The 15444-nt window shown below is 37.9% G+C and overlaps 1 protein-coding gene across 3 annotated transcripts; it reads left to right on the plus strand.

The window, feature by feature from the left end:
* Positions 1–1952: 1952 nt before the first annotated feature.
* Positions 1953–13329, plus strand: LOC129771335 (trafficking protein particle complex subunit 3-like). Of its 3 annotated transcripts, XM_055774876.1 has the most exons (3): positions 1992–2219; positions 9981–10519; positions 13189–13329. In XM_055774876.1, the coding sequence occupies exons 1-2, from the start codon at positions 2181–2183 to the stop codon at positions 10476–10478; spliced, it is 537 nt and encodes a 178-aa protein (XP_055630851.1). In that variant the 5' UTR covers positions 1992–2180; the 3' UTR covers positions 10479–10519; positions 13189–13329. The 3 variants fall into 3 exon arrangements, with proteins under 3 accessions (XP_055630849.1, XP_055630851.1, XP_055630850.1); XM_055774874.1 differs by lacking the exons at positions 9981–10519; positions 13189–13329 and adding an exon at positions 2408–3438 and having other exon boundaries at positions 1953–2219; XM_055774875.1 differs by lacking the exon at positions 13189–13329 and having other exon boundaries at positions 1994–2219; positions 9981–10650.
* The last annotated feature ends 2115 nt before the right edge of the window (positions 13330–15444 follow it).

Here is a 15444-nt window from a genome sequence, read left to right on the forward strand (position 1 = left end):
CGATTCTTAAACGTTTGGAATAAAGCAGGCAATCTACTGTATTAGCCCCTGTTCTCACTGCCGCGAGACGTCAACGTGGCTTGAGCGGGGATCGTTTACTTTTCGCCACGATATTTTTGTTCACCCACATTCCACCGTGCCAACGACGTGTCTTCAGCGTGTTTTTTTTTTCAGATTTGTCAATATGTGTGTAAGAAAGAATGATATTTGGTCTTTTTTTTTTTAAATATTCCAGCACCGTTGAACATATCCGGATCGTCGACGTCGACGATGAAAAACATACTTTCAACTAATGCCTGAGTCGAGCAAGAAGGGTTTCAGAACATGCATTCGGCGTCCTCGATTGATGTTGTCAAAAGCAACACGGTAAACGAAGATATTAATTGGTATTGTGCGTCTGCCACCCTGGAATGAACCACAACAATAACAAACCAATTCGATGTTTCCTCAGTCCCGCATACAGGGGGGCCAAATGATTTTTTTTCACAAAATATGGAAAATGTGAAAAAATAGGGAAGATTTCATAGCATATTACGCAAAACCGTAATTGCGATATATGTTATTATATAGACATCATTATACGGGAAATTTATTTACTCAAAATACAAGCATGAAAAAAGCAAAACAAATTAACAGTTGACCTAATAAAATGTGTATGTTTTCTCGATTCTACTCTCCGATAGGATTTTTTCCACGTTCTTGCATACAGTTCACGTTAGCTTTCATGATGCAGCTTCTTTCTTAGTTCTTTTTTTATATATCTTCACAAAATCAAATATCTTCGTAGTCAATAAAATGGAAATAAAATAAAACCAAAATGAAGGCATGTAACGACATTCGGCAACCTACCTCCAGCATGCACGCAATTATTGATTATGTCACTACTACATACAAACATATGCAAGAGAGAAGTGGAGTAATACAAATATCGCCGGCGTGAGATGTTTTCGTTTGCACGCCAATAACACGCCAAAAGCTCGCTCACGGTGCGTCAGCCTTGTGTGATAACATCAATAAGATCACACACGATTAATCGAAAGCATCACACGCCCCGCTCAAGTCACGCTGATGCCCCGCTGCAGTGAGAACATGTCCTTATGCTTCGGTCAAACAGTGTACTTTTACCCTATGTGATTTGAAAGAAAAACTACCTAATAGCGAATTCGTTTTTAAAACTGAATCAGTGCCACACTAACTCTGTAATAAAAAAACGTTTTCAGTTTCACGAATGCGGTGGTTTGTTGGTGTGCGTTATATAGTCTGATTTGTTTATATTTGCGACGACAAATGTACAGTGTCGACGTCTGGTGGCGATATTAGTGCTTGGGAGGTAAATTATTCTCTATCAGATAAGAAGGGCCAAGTGCAGTGTAAAAATATAAAAGTTTGAATGACATTTTTTACTTCATATTGTTTGATTACCTAACACATGTAGTCCTGACACTCACTTAACCATTTGTCGATGCATTTCCTGTTTGTTCCACAAATAATTACTATTATAATATAAAATCATCGTTAGACACAGTTTTCGTTCAATGTTTCTGCGATATCGGAAAAAAACCCTCTTATTTCATCACATAAAATAAATATTCGATACGTTAAAGTAAATTTTCATTCATAATTTTGATTTTGAGAGCATGTTTATTCCTCCTGAATATCCATAATAATTTTCGCCTCCCAATGAAAGCACACGGAGCTTAATGCCGTCTACACGACTATACTCTTCAAAATCAGAATCCGAATTGGATTACGATTCCAATAATACAAAAGCAAGAGCAGTAGCTTTCCCATTTTCATAGTCTTCATTTCTAGATTTTCCAAAACAATACTCGGAACTTGACAGTTCAGTATAGTTGTATTGGTGAACCCGAGCGCCAACCCGTGAAGCATCTCAGTGCGAAACTAGCAGCTTTCGGGGCGAACTAGTGCGACACTGAGTGCGCAACTGAGTGAATAAAAAAACGTTTTGACAGCAGTTAGTGCGGCACTGGGGTTGAAACTGAACAAAAACGAATTCGCTATAAATAATCATCATCAAACATCATCGTGTATTGTTATACTTTCTACACAATATGTATAGAAACAATTAAGCGTGTGCTGGCATCTGTCTCTCGTCGCGTCATTACTGGAAAATCGAATCGAGCGATGAAAAGGACGGAGTGTATTCGTTGATTACAAAAATGTCTCGCCAAAACACCCGCCTGGATACTAAGAAAGTGGTGAGTAACAGACACTTCCTCCATGATTAGTTGGACTAGCAATTACTGTCAAAAACCGGCAAGAAAACAGCACTTCCGTACACAAAAGTAACCCCGGAACGCCCCCGATAATTTTGATCACTCAAGAATAAACTCGGTCGTCTCAATTTTAAAGCGCACTTTTCTTCACCTGTCTCTTGTATTTTTAGTGCTTCTTTTGAGAGAAAAGTGTAAAAATTTGGTGTTTTATTCGAGTGAAAAGTGGAAGAGAAGTGGAATCAGTAACAAAATGCAAATTCAGCCGGAAGGAGCAGATAACAAAGAAAGCATTATCATCAAGATGGAAAATGGTACCGATCAGATGGTCACAGGCACCCCAATTCAAGTGCTGCAGCTGAATCAAGCCCTTCATGACCCAAACAATCAGCAACTACTATTGCAAAGTTTACAACAGCAGCTGAATAACGCAAATGCCGCCGGTCAACAGGTCCAGGTTGTTCCGCTATCATCTATGCCCGGGCAAGGTTTGGTTGTGCCGACAACGGTTCAGCAGACAACACAACCCCAAGTGCTGCAATTCACGCTGGATGGGGGCCAGACGTTTCTATATCAGCCAGTGCAGCTCCAAGCTGATTCTATCCAGAACGTAAACTTAAAAGGGAATCTAGTTCAAATCCCGAACCAGACAATCAGCACCGCTGGAAATACTACCGGGGGAGCCCCGGTAGTGATGCTATCAGCAGCCACTCCCGACCAAAGTGGCATAGCGACAATGAACAGTCCAACTATTTTTGCCTCCACCGTTCAGGGAACGGGTGCAAATACCGGCCAGGGTGGTGCTAACACCACCACCAGCACCGCCGCCGCCGCCGAAACGAACGCTCAAACGGTGATCGCGGGAAGTTCAAACATCGAAACGATTCAAACGACGATGGCATCGGTGGAATCCGAGGAGGAACCACTGTACGTGAATGCGAAACAGTACAAGCGTATACTGAAGCGGCGCCAGGCAAGGGCGAAACTGGAGGCTCAGGGAAAAATTCCCAAAGAACGACCAAAATATCTGCACGAATCGCGACACCGACACGCGATGAACCGTGTGCGCGGAGATGGAGGAAGATTTCATTCCTGTATGAAGAGTGAAGATCCGGAGTAATGTTAAGATGAGCTTGTCAGACTATTTGTATTACGTTTTTAAACGCAAGAACGAGAATGATGTAATAAACGTAATATTGAGGAATTTGGAATTCTACTTTATCCCAGCGTGGAATGGCTTAAAGCAGATGGTTTCGTTGACAATATTGACATAATGAGCTCCAAAATGTTCTTGCTACGCTTTGCATTCAGCACGCATCAAGAGCATTTGCACAATATCAGTGTCGGTTTCCGCTAGCAAATATATTCACCCCTATTCTGTATTTCAATCGATTCGAAATATTTCGAACGACTTGATAAAATTCCATTCTGTGTTTCGTTCGAATTGTTTTCGCATTCCGTTCGATCTATTTCTCGTTCGAACATTAAATGGACAAAACGTTCGAAATAGGGAATGCGAAAATATAACTCGAACGAAATAACGGTTTCGAACGAAATGGAAATCCGTCGGAATACAGACTAGGGCTGATTGTATAAAAAACATTCACATATTGTAAAACATCTGAAAACAATTTTTTTGTTTTGTTTTTTTCCTAATTTTGTAACTTTTATCAATCAACTTTCTTAATGAATGTTTTTCTAACGGAGTTCAATTCGAACTCCCGACATTCTTCCGAAAATATATAATACAGAAAAAATATTCCCTAGAAACCGACACGCGGTTCAACGTGTTAAGGGGAAATAGAAACTTGAAAAAATAAAAAAAATATTTCTGGCTTCAAGTGTTCACCAAGATGTCCAGCCCTATTCCGTATTCCGACGGATTTCCATTTCGTTCGCAACCGTTATTTCGTTCGAGTTATTATTTCGCATCTTTTATTTCGAACGTTTTGCCCATTTAATGTTCGAAGAGAAGCAGATCGAACGAAATACAAAAACAACTGGAACGGAATACAGAATGGAGTTTTATCAAGTCGTTCGAAATACAGAATAAGGGGTAGTCTACTTTACTGTAGTTTTCGCCCCAGGTTTGTTCGATGCTCCGTTCCGAAGTTACAAGCCAATTAGTAGATCTAAGTCTTTGCGTAAGGAGCACGTGAAGAATGCACGCAACGCAACGGGAATGGACATTCTTCTGGCGATTCGTTCAATATACGAGGAGCTAAGTCGTGATGACTTACTAGAACAATGCTTGGGAGGCTTCACACGCTTGTGGAAGAAAATTCTGGAAATTGCAGCAAATATACCGTTCTGGGTCATATTTTGGACAGCTTCATATTTCGGACACTTTGTAATAATATCTTCGAATGCTTAATGCCCTGATGATATAACTATAAAATCAATATCACAATTAATTCTTTAGAGCAACCCCTTGGTTTCACTATCATTTTATATGAGAACTACATTTGAATACATACACTTTGTCCAACTTCTATAAGACTAGGTGATGATCTTGCTGCTTTGTGTCATTGTGAACAAACAATGCTTCAATTTATATTCTAGTGTGTAGGTTTTGGTGACTACCATAGGGCACTTGCAGCGTGCATATGTATTAGTAGTCTGTTGGGCAGGCAAACGTGATCGCTGCATAGGATTTATATGGATCGACAAGATTGAGTTTTGTTTAAATAATTTCCGGGTACATGAACGCTTTGCGGAGAAGTCAAATATGTTTATGAGAAAATTGATCGGAAACGGAGAAAATCCATCGATTAGCCAAATCATAGAAAATACAAGGAAGCATTCGAACATGAACTCGAGCCTCTGTGACTCTGATCTAGGTGCGAAAATGTAGATAATCCTTTTCTGCCAATTTTTCGATCCAAATCTAGTGGGAAAGTTGCTCAATGAATATCGCGAAATAGGTGCTAGTAAATTAAATAATATGCCTCTTACAAACTGTTGTTCATGAAATAGCTTGCCTAAGTGTTTCACAAAGTTCATGTTAGTTCTATGAAAAATTTCGCGCTAGTAGAAAGACCGCAACTATGTTTAAATCATCTACAAGAACGCCGATTGATTAGTAATCCGCTTCTGCTGCATAGAAACTACGAATGTAAACAAAGCGATGAGTGCCCAACACAAGCTCTGCATGTATGTGTAGCAAGAGCCCTATACACTGCATGATTTTCATATGTGTGTGTGTGTGTGTGTGCAAGCGCTGAGCGTAAACGAATGTTTTCGTATTTTCAACTGTCAAGTTTGTATAAGACCAGTTACATTTTCCGTTGTTTTAGTTGTTTTAATCAATTAAATCTGGAAAATGCCGAAGGGAAAAGCCCTCACGGAGAGAGAAGAGTGACAAATCGATGCATTCCACCAAGAAAATGTTGGTATCAGAGAAATTTCTCGTCGGATTGAACGATCCAATTAAGTTGTGCTCAATTATTTGGCGAATCCTCAAGGATACGTTAAGAAGAAGAGAACTCCACGTAAATCGAAGCTCTCTGACCGGGATAAGCGGGAAATAGCTAGAACAGGTTAGAATACCTCACAATCGCATGTGCAAATAAAGCAATGGGCCCTATTCCAGAAAACGAGACGAGCAATTCGTCTCGTCTCGTCTCGGTTTCAGTCACTGTCGAGATGAGCAAAATATCCCATTCCAGTACACGAGTTTCATTGAAATGTTTTATTTGGTAGACTGGAGAGACTTCAGTCAGTTTTTCTCGGTATGATCAGTGATGTCAGATGAGAAGACATGTTTTTGTTTTGAGAAAAACAACAAACAGTTTTAAAATTGATCAATCGATACTCTTTTCTCAGTGCTAAAATATCACAAAAAGGGGTAAGTTTCATATATCTTTTGGTTCCATTGATATTTTTCCTTGAGCATATGTGTTCATCACTCAGAAGTTTTGTTATTATGGATTTATTGGGGGCAATGTTTGTTCACCTAGTCAACGATTTATCAAGAAAAGTTTTAAATCTATATATATATATATATATATATATATATATATATATATATATATATATATATATATATATATATATATATATATATATATATATATATAAAATCTAGCAATTACTGAACTGAATTAAAAGGTTGCAGTTGAAAACATACATACGTTGCTTATGCAATACTAGTTTAGCCGTGGAACAATTTTTGAAGATAAAGGCGGAGCAGAAGAATACCGATGCGCTCGTCTGCTCGTCTCGTTTTCTGGAATAGGGCCCACTATTTCAACTACTTAACTGCTCGGGTCACAATTCATCAAATTTTGGTAAAAAATCCTCACATAAAGAGTTAAAAAAAGGTTAAAAGTCCTTATGTTACACCATCTCACCTCGGAAGACGTCTGAGTTTTGCCAAAGCTCACATGAACCGACAGTGGGACATGGTATGTTGTGACAAAAAATGTTTCCAAAAGAATACATTTTGCTATACACCATAACGAAAAGTTCTTTAATGTATAGGTTACCTTCACTGACGAAAACAAGTTCAATTTGGATGGTCCTGATGGTTTTAACGGGTACTAGTGTGATTTACGGAAGAAGGAACAGTATTTTTCAACCAGGAATTTTGGTGGAGGCTCGTGCATGGTTTAGGCGTGATTCTGTGCAACAGAAAAGCCCAAGATAGCTTTCACATCATTCAAGGATTACGTACATGTTCTGGAATCCTCTATCCTACCGGTTTTGCGTGGATATCGTCACAAATAATTCACATTCCAGCAAAACAATGCTTCTATTCATACCAGCAAGTAAACTAAGCAATGGATTAAGGATCAAAAACCTAATTTTTGGACTGGCCGGCTCGCTCTCCAGACTTTAATCCTGTTGAAAATCTTAGGGGGGATCCTTGTACGCAGAATCTACACTGAGGGAAAACGGTATACCACGATTGAAGGACTCAAGGTCGCTATTTCTGAAAAATGGAAAAATATCGAGAAATCCGTTCAGCAGAATTTGGTAAATAGTATTCCAACACGAATTTTCAAGGTTATTAGTCGAAATGACAAAGTTACCAATTGTTGACAAGTAAATCAGCCTATCGTTTTGAATTTTTCATTGATAATAATTTTATTCTAAGCAGTCTATTATGTATGAATGTATCTTGTTGAAATTCTAACTGTTTGTGTTGCAACGAAATAGAATCAGGGTGGTCTCATAGAAGTTGGACAGAGTGTAGTAGGATAGAATCTAACAGTAGAACTCATTTTCGTTTGTATTTGATCTTCGCTTAGCGTGAGCATGTAGAATTTAACCGTTCATTAATATTTAAATTTCTCTCGTGTTCGAACAGTTCTCACCATCGTCATCAGTTTTCTTTTATTGCTTGGTAGGTGTTTTACAGTTGACTATGAAATATAATCAAGTATAATGTATTTTTTCTTAAAAGAATTACAATATAAAATGTCCGAAGTTTGAATCGAACTTCTTCCCTACGATTCATATTTCGGACGATTGAAATTGGTGCTACTAATTTGAATTTTTAGGCTTATTATGGATGCAAAGCGTAGATTCATGTAACTCACCAAAATAATTGAAATCTTGTATAAATAATACACATGATTTTCAACTACAGACCAGTAGATAGATATGAGGGAAGTTGAATAGTTAGCGGACAATGTGCAATTGGATGAACTTTTAACAGAAGAAACGTTGAACCCTCCATATGTTGCTGTGTGTCCTGGCAACTCATCAGCTCAAGGTAGAAGAAAGCCTCACGTTACTTCTGCAGTGGCCACAAGCGAGTCATGGAATATGTTGCATAAAAAAGCAGAAACTGCGAAAATGTTGATTGAGATGACGAAGCGCCAAAAACTTGAGGGAAGGAAAAGAAAAACTAAGTTGAAGTAGAAAGAAGAAGAAATCCAAACATTAGCTAAGTTGAGGAAGCAGGAAGAACAGATGAATCAAAAAGAAAAACTTGAGGAGGCGATCTGACGTAGTGGTAACACCCATACTTCTCACGCTAAAGATCACGAGTTCAATTCTCACTTCTGACATTCTTCCAAAAATGGAAGTAATAACTATGAACCAGCCAAAAAGTGTTGTAAGTCACTATAATACAGGAAAAAACTTGAAGAACTGAAAAAAGCAAAAAAAGCTGCAAATGCACGATTTATGAATTAAGAGAGGGAAAATTTAGGGGAAAAAAATTGGGGAAGGGGTGATGAAAATTATTTAAAAAACAAAAATTTTAAATTCTATAAGCCATCAATGGTTATAGAAAGTTTTGAATACATTTGTGCATGCATGGAAGGACTCAGTCATTGTTGTTTTCGCATGTTTGATAATTTTCTTGCTTCAGTAATTGTACAGAAATATACATTGAGTTTTAAACCACAAGAAACCGTTATGCAAACAGAGTGTCCGAAATTCGAATTCACTCTGTACGGAATTAGTTTTTTTCCATAGATAGTGTCAGAAATTTGATTCTTATTCGCTTCAATTGAAAAACATTATTATTCGGTAATTTCTAATGTTTTCAATCAAATAGGTACTAAAGTAGAAAGCTTAAAAGCTTATTGAAGTAATTTAATAAAAATATCAACCAAATAAGACTTTTGCAAAAAGTTTAGATCAATTTTCTGCATCAAATGCCTTAAGCGTCCGAAATATGATTCAAAACGGTAGGAACCTATTACTTCAATGATGGTTTACTATGTGTTTTGAAGATCTAGAAAGAACATAATCTTGAAATTGGACCGGAGTGCAATAATTTCTGCGGAAAATCGGATAAGGAACGAATCGAACGAGCGGAGGGGCGGATGTCAAAAGCAGCTAGAGAAGTCCGCAAGTCCAATTTGGCAACAAAAAAGCGACAATCACATTTTAAGCGTTGTAGGACAGTTTTATGGTTTTGTGATCGCAGATTGAAGGTACGATGTAAAATGAAAGAAATAAATGTGTCGGAGCGGTCCATCCGATTGTAATGAATTTTTTTCCAGATTCCCCACTAAATTTCCTATCATAGTCCGTAGGATTTTTTTTGATACTTTGAAAAATAAATTTTTGCTGAATGTTTTTGTCTCGATTTATGAGGCAAAAACACATTTTTTTTACAAAAAATGGTGCCATTTCAATATTTCGAAAAAATCCTACGTTCGATGACAGGAAATTTAGTGGAGAATCTGGGAAAAAAATCAAAAAAAAATTAGGGGGACCATCACTTTAGGTGAAGTAAAAAATCTAACTTCCTTATCTCTATAGATGGAGATAATTATAGTTCGACAATGTTGTAGCTCCAGTTAGTTTAATCAACTTCGTGGAACGAAAGTCTTCTGAAGACAGTTTGCATGTAGAATTTAAAATATAAAAATCAAACTTTGTTAAATTGGAAGGGCTTTCTAATAAAAATATACAAAAAAATTCGTATTTCTGGAAATTGTTTTATTCCAGAAATACGAAGAGCGCGATAGCGCTTCTCTTGTTTTATGTTGACAACATTGGTTTGGCTTATAGTGATGTTTAGTGAATAGGCTCAAAATACTGACCCGTCGCCTTGTGAATCTCCTGTCCCGAAAGTTGCTTGAAGTCTGATTTTACCAATTTCGCATGCAGAAAGCATGGCTCTTTTGGCTTGGACACCAATTTAACACCTTCAAAATAATGGGTACTCAGGTTTTTCAAATGCACCCTTAAAAGAAACGCGCCAAACTCAGATTGAGAACATTTTGATCATTCCACCCTTTACTAAAAAAAATGTTGTTTGTTCCTTGTAACCCTCCGCAGAACTCCGAGCTTTTCACGCTCACGTATGGCGCCCTGGTGTCGCAGATGCTGCGTGACTTCGAAAACATCGAAGACGTCAACAAGCAGCTGGAACGCATCGGTTACAATATGGGCATGCGTCTGATCGAGGACTTCCTCTCGCGGACCAACTCACCACGCTGTCTGGACATGCGCGAAACCGCCGACAAGATACAGCTGGCCTTCCGGATGTATCTGAACGTGCAGCCGACGATTTCGAACTGGGCCGCCTCGGGAGACGAATTCTCACTCGTATTCGACAGCAACCCGTTGACGGAATTTGTGGAGCTACCGGCGGACTACCAGCAGCTGCGGTACAGCTCGATCATATGTGGCTGCATAAGGGGCGCGTTGGAGATGGTCCAACTGGAGGTACAGTGCTGGTTCGCCCAGGATCAACTCAAGGGAGATGCCAACACGGAGATACGGGTAAAATTCATCCGACGACTGGAGGATGCTGTGCCCGCTGGGGAGGACTAAGTTCTGGGCTGTTCTGGTCCGGTTCTCTAGGGGATAATATTGTAAGTGACTCCAACTGCATTCCTTTTTCGTTGATCGTGAATCGAATATCGCGCGGAAGGTAGCATAATAGCATAGCTACATATCTGCTATCGATCGTAATGCTGGAAAATTATAACTTTAATACTATTTATCTACCGAGGTTGTTGTTATTAGCCAGAGAAATCCTTACTCAATACCTGTAGCGTAGTGTGTGGGCGGCAAACCCGACATTTACCGGGGGCGCTAACCCTTTGGGGCGTCAAAATCCAAGAATTTCAATTGCATTTTTTCCCGTATTACATTTCATCTCTCAATTGAGTAAAAAACAACCATCATGAGTAGCTGCTTCTGTCCGCACATGAAACCAATAACATCTCTTTGATTATTCGCAAAATTGAAACAACATCACATCACATTACACCAATACGCTTTTAATTTTTCGCTACGCAAACCTGGGCGCCCCTGTGTGTGTCGCAAAATGAGTTCCAATAAATGTTTTAAAACTTTAGGACAATACCTAAAGCGTCACAAAGTGGGTTTTGAAAATCCTAAAAATGCCAAATGGCGACCATTTCTGTTATAAAAGAGTTATTTTTCATGAAAAATCGGTGCCCATAAATAAATTTAAAAAATCATCAGGAAACGGCTATGTAATGCTTTAGATAATTTATTTTTACAAGCTGACAAAAAAATCAGCCAAATCAGTCGAGTAAATTCTGAGACATCGGGCCCTGTTATAGAAATCGAGGCGATAAGAATTTTGCTCGTTAGCTCTATTTTACTATTATAGAAATAGAGCAATTCGATAGCACCGAGCGATTGATAGCTATCGATGCAAGTGTCAGAAATTTTCGAGTTGTTTGGTTCGCTTTTTGCATATCTTCAGAGAATTATTTTGTTTTGGTTTGCGTCCCTGATATTTTCCTTTAGGAAACATTTCAGAAACGCTTGAATATATGCAATTTTCAACACATGTTTGTTTGTTTTGATCAGTATTTGTTTTACGGTGATGCCAGAATAGTCTATACAAGGTAAGTGTTCAATCCAACATTATTCATATTGATTATGTTATAATTTACAATGCAGAACTTACTTCCAGCACATATTTCAGTGGCTGAAAACGAGTGGACAGACAAATGTTTGAACGACTCGTTGAACCAATGGAAGCGAATGTAAACATTGCTCGAGGTATTTGTGGAGGCAGTTCAAATAAAATCCTGGTTAAGGAAACGTGGGAGGAATTCAGTGAGGAGCTTAATGCGCTGAGACCATCAATGCGTCTTGGTTCAGAATGCCAGAAAGTAAGTGTTTCTTCTACGATACATACAACTTCATAAGTAAATTTTATCATATTATTTGAATTACTATCAAACGAATTTCCTACCTAAAAATGTTTTATTCCTGCTAGCGTATGTTAGTACGTGTTACTTTTGTCAGCAATTTTCTTTTTTATTGCTATACTATACCAAACTTTCTATACCATATGCTAAAGCAGAAATGTCTTGCAAAACAATAATGATTTTTTTAAATTACAGATTTGGATTGACATGAGGTGAAAAGTAAATAAACACTAGCACACAACAAGCGAGAATTCAGGGCCAAAGGTGGTGGCCCAATACAATAATGCTATTGACGCCGCTACAACAAGAAATCGACGCTAAAAGAGAATTACATAGAAAAAATGTTTTCCTTAAAAAAGTGGAATTTATGTGTGACTCCTTACGGAATTCCATAAATTGCAGTTGTGAGAATAAATGAAAAGATTCATTTTCTAATAATTATATTTTTGTAAAGCAAATTGTTCCATGATATCGTTTTTATTACACATCCATGCATGCATTACGCCTATTAAGCTTCATTCGTTGAGGGAATATCAGTTTTCTCCAAAACATAACCATATTAACACTTTTGGACATACATTTTCATAGCAGATGCCTCAAAAAAAGATTTGGCATCCTTTCTATAGTGCTTCGTGAAACATTTCAAGCTTGTTTCAAAATATTTCATCACAACCGCTGACATTCGAGCTTGCTAACGAATCGAACAGTTTTCCTCGATTTCTATAATTCCAGATTTTACTCGGTGTGATAGTGATAGTGATTGTATCGAATCCTCGATTCGATTTCTATAAAAGGGCCCAATGATGGATTGAACACTTACCTTGTATAGACTATTCTGGCAGCACCGTAAAACAAATACTGATCAAAATAAACGAACATGTGTTAAAAATTGCATATATTTAAGCGTTTCTGAAATGTTTCCCAAAGGAAAGTATCAGGGAAGCAAACCAAAACAAAATAATTCTCTGAAGATATGCAAAAAGCGAACCAAACAACTCGAAAATTCCTGACACTTACATCGATAGCTATCAATCGCTCGGTGCTATCGAATTGCTCGATTTCTATAATAGTAAAATAGAGCTAACGAGCAAAATTCTTATCGCCTCGATTTCTATAAAAGGGCCCTACATTTCGGTTTGTGAGTTGGCAGAGATGCGATATTAGATATGTACGGAAAAGTAAATTCTTTCGTAAGTGGTAAATTTAAATTATTGAAATAATTGCACTGGGGGGGTGAAATGAAAATTCACATCCATAATCACATCCAATCACATCCAATGCATGATGGAAGGTGAAGGGAAGAATATTGAACTTTTTTTATATTGCTTTCTCTTTTTGTTCTATTTCAGTTACTGGACGCACAAACACTGAGAGAGCTAAATTTTACGTTCGCGGTTTCGGGGTGGCCGTGTACATGATGTACAAATAAAACACGCACGAACGTAAACATAACAAATTAAAACTATATTACTGAACGGACTAAAAACATACTATCTACATTGAACGATGACGGACTTGCACCCTTTTTATTATGCTGTTGCGCGCATCTCCGGGTGACAGCTTAGCTGCCACCAGTGAGCTCAGCAGTGTTGATGTTGATACCGGTTGTTAGGGATGTCCATGTTCCCAACATCTCCCCTCTTAATACAGCTGGTACGGGTCAAACTTTATCGGCGGTCTTCGCAGACGTGAAGAGCGACGAGGTACCTGTACAGCTGTTTCCACTTCAGTAGGTCTGGATGATAGAGCAGTCGTTGCAGGGGACAAAGGAACTACAGATTTGGATGTAGGCATGGTGGAAGAAGGCTGACGACTATCTGTTGTTGATTCTGGTGTAACCCAGACTAAGCTTGGTGAAGTTGGCGTGGATGGCAAGTTCTTCAATGGTGTTGAATGTTCAGCCGGAGTTGTGAGCATGGACGGCGTTGATGCAACCGGCGCGGCTTGCGACAATGGTACTGGTGGTGCCAAATGGCGACCATTTCTGTTATAAAAGAGTTATTTTTCATGAAAAATCGGTGCCCATAAATAAATTTAAAAAATCATCAGGAAACGGCTATGTAATGCTTTAGATAATTTATTTTTACAAGCTGACAAAAAAATCAGCCAAATCAGTCGAGTAAATTCTGAGACATCGGGCCCTGTTATAGAAATCGAGGCGATAAGAATTTTGCTCGTTAGCTCTATTTTACTATTATAGAAATAGAGCAATTCGATAGCACCGAGCGATTGATAGCTATCGATGCAAGTGTCAGAAATTTTCGAGTTGTTTGGTTCGCTTTTTGCATATCTTCAGAGAATTATTTTGTTTTGGTTTGCGTCCCTGATATTTTCCTTTAGGAAACATTTCAGAAACGCTTGAATATATGCAATTTTCAACACATGTTTGTTTGTTTTGATCAGTATTTGTTTTACGGTGATGCCAGAATAGTCTATACAAGGTAAGTGTTCAATCCAACATTATTCATATTGATTATGTTATAATTTACAATGCAGAACTTACTTCCAGCACATATTTCAGTGGCTGAAAACGAGTGGACAGACAAATGTTTGAACGACTCGTTGAACCAATGGAAGCGAATGTAAACATTGCTCGAGGTATTTGTGGAGGCAGTTCAAATAAAATCCTGGTTAAGGAAACGTGGGAGGAATTCAGTGAGGAGCTTAATGCGCTGAGACCATCAATGCGTCTTGGTTCAGAATGCCAGAAAGTAAGTGTTTCTTCTACGATACATACAACTTCATAAGTAAATTTTATCATATTATTTGAATTACTATCAAACGAATTTCCTACCTAAAAATGTTTTATTCCTGCTAGCGTATGTTAGTACGTGTTACTTTTGTCAGCAATTTTCTTTTTTATTGCTATACTATACCAAACTTTCTATACCATATGCTAAAGCAGAAATGTCTTGCAAAACAATAATGATTTTTTTAAATTACAGATTTGGATTGACATGAGGTGAAAAGTAAATAAACACTAGCACACAACAAGCGAGAATTCAGGGCCAAAGGTGGTGGCCCAATACAATAATGCTATTGACGCCGCTACAACAAGAAATCGACGCTAAAAGAGAATTACATAGAAAAAATGTTTTCCTTAAAAAAGTGGAATTTATGTGTGACTCCTTACGGAATTCCATAAATTGCAGTTGTGAGAATAAATGAAAAGATTCATTTTCTAATAATTATATTTTTGTAAAGCAAATTGTTCCATGATATCGTTTTTATTACACATCCATGCATGCATTACGCCTATTAAGCTTCATTCGTTGAGGGAATATCAGTTTTCTCCAAAACATAACCATATTAACACTTTTGGACATACATTTTCATAGCAGATGCCTCAAAAAAAGATTTGGCATCCTTTCTATAGTGCTTCGTGAAACATTTCAAGCTTGTTTCAAAATATTTCATCACAACCGCTGACATTCGAGCTTGCTAACGAATCGAACAGTTTTCCTCGATTTCTATAATTCCAGATTTTACTTGGTGTGATAGTGATAGTGATTGTATCGAATCCTCGATTCGATTTCTATAATAGGGCCCAATGATGGATTGAACACTTACCTTGTATAGACTATTCTGGTAGCACCGTAAAACAA

Source organism: Toxorhynchites rutilus, chromosome 2 (genome assembly GCF_029784135.1).
Source record: "Toxorhynchites rutilus septentrionalis strain SRP chromosome 2, ASM2978413v1, whole genome shotgun sequence".
Taxonomy (NCBI): Eukaryota; Metazoa; Arthropoda; class Insecta; order Diptera; family Culicidae; genus Toxorhynchites; species Toxorhynchites rutilus.

Coding starts and splice junctions, on each gene's coding strand:
- LOC129771335 (XM_055774874.1), top strand. CDS start 2,488: ATGCAAATTCAGCCGGAAGGAGCAGATAACAAAGAAAGCATTATCATC.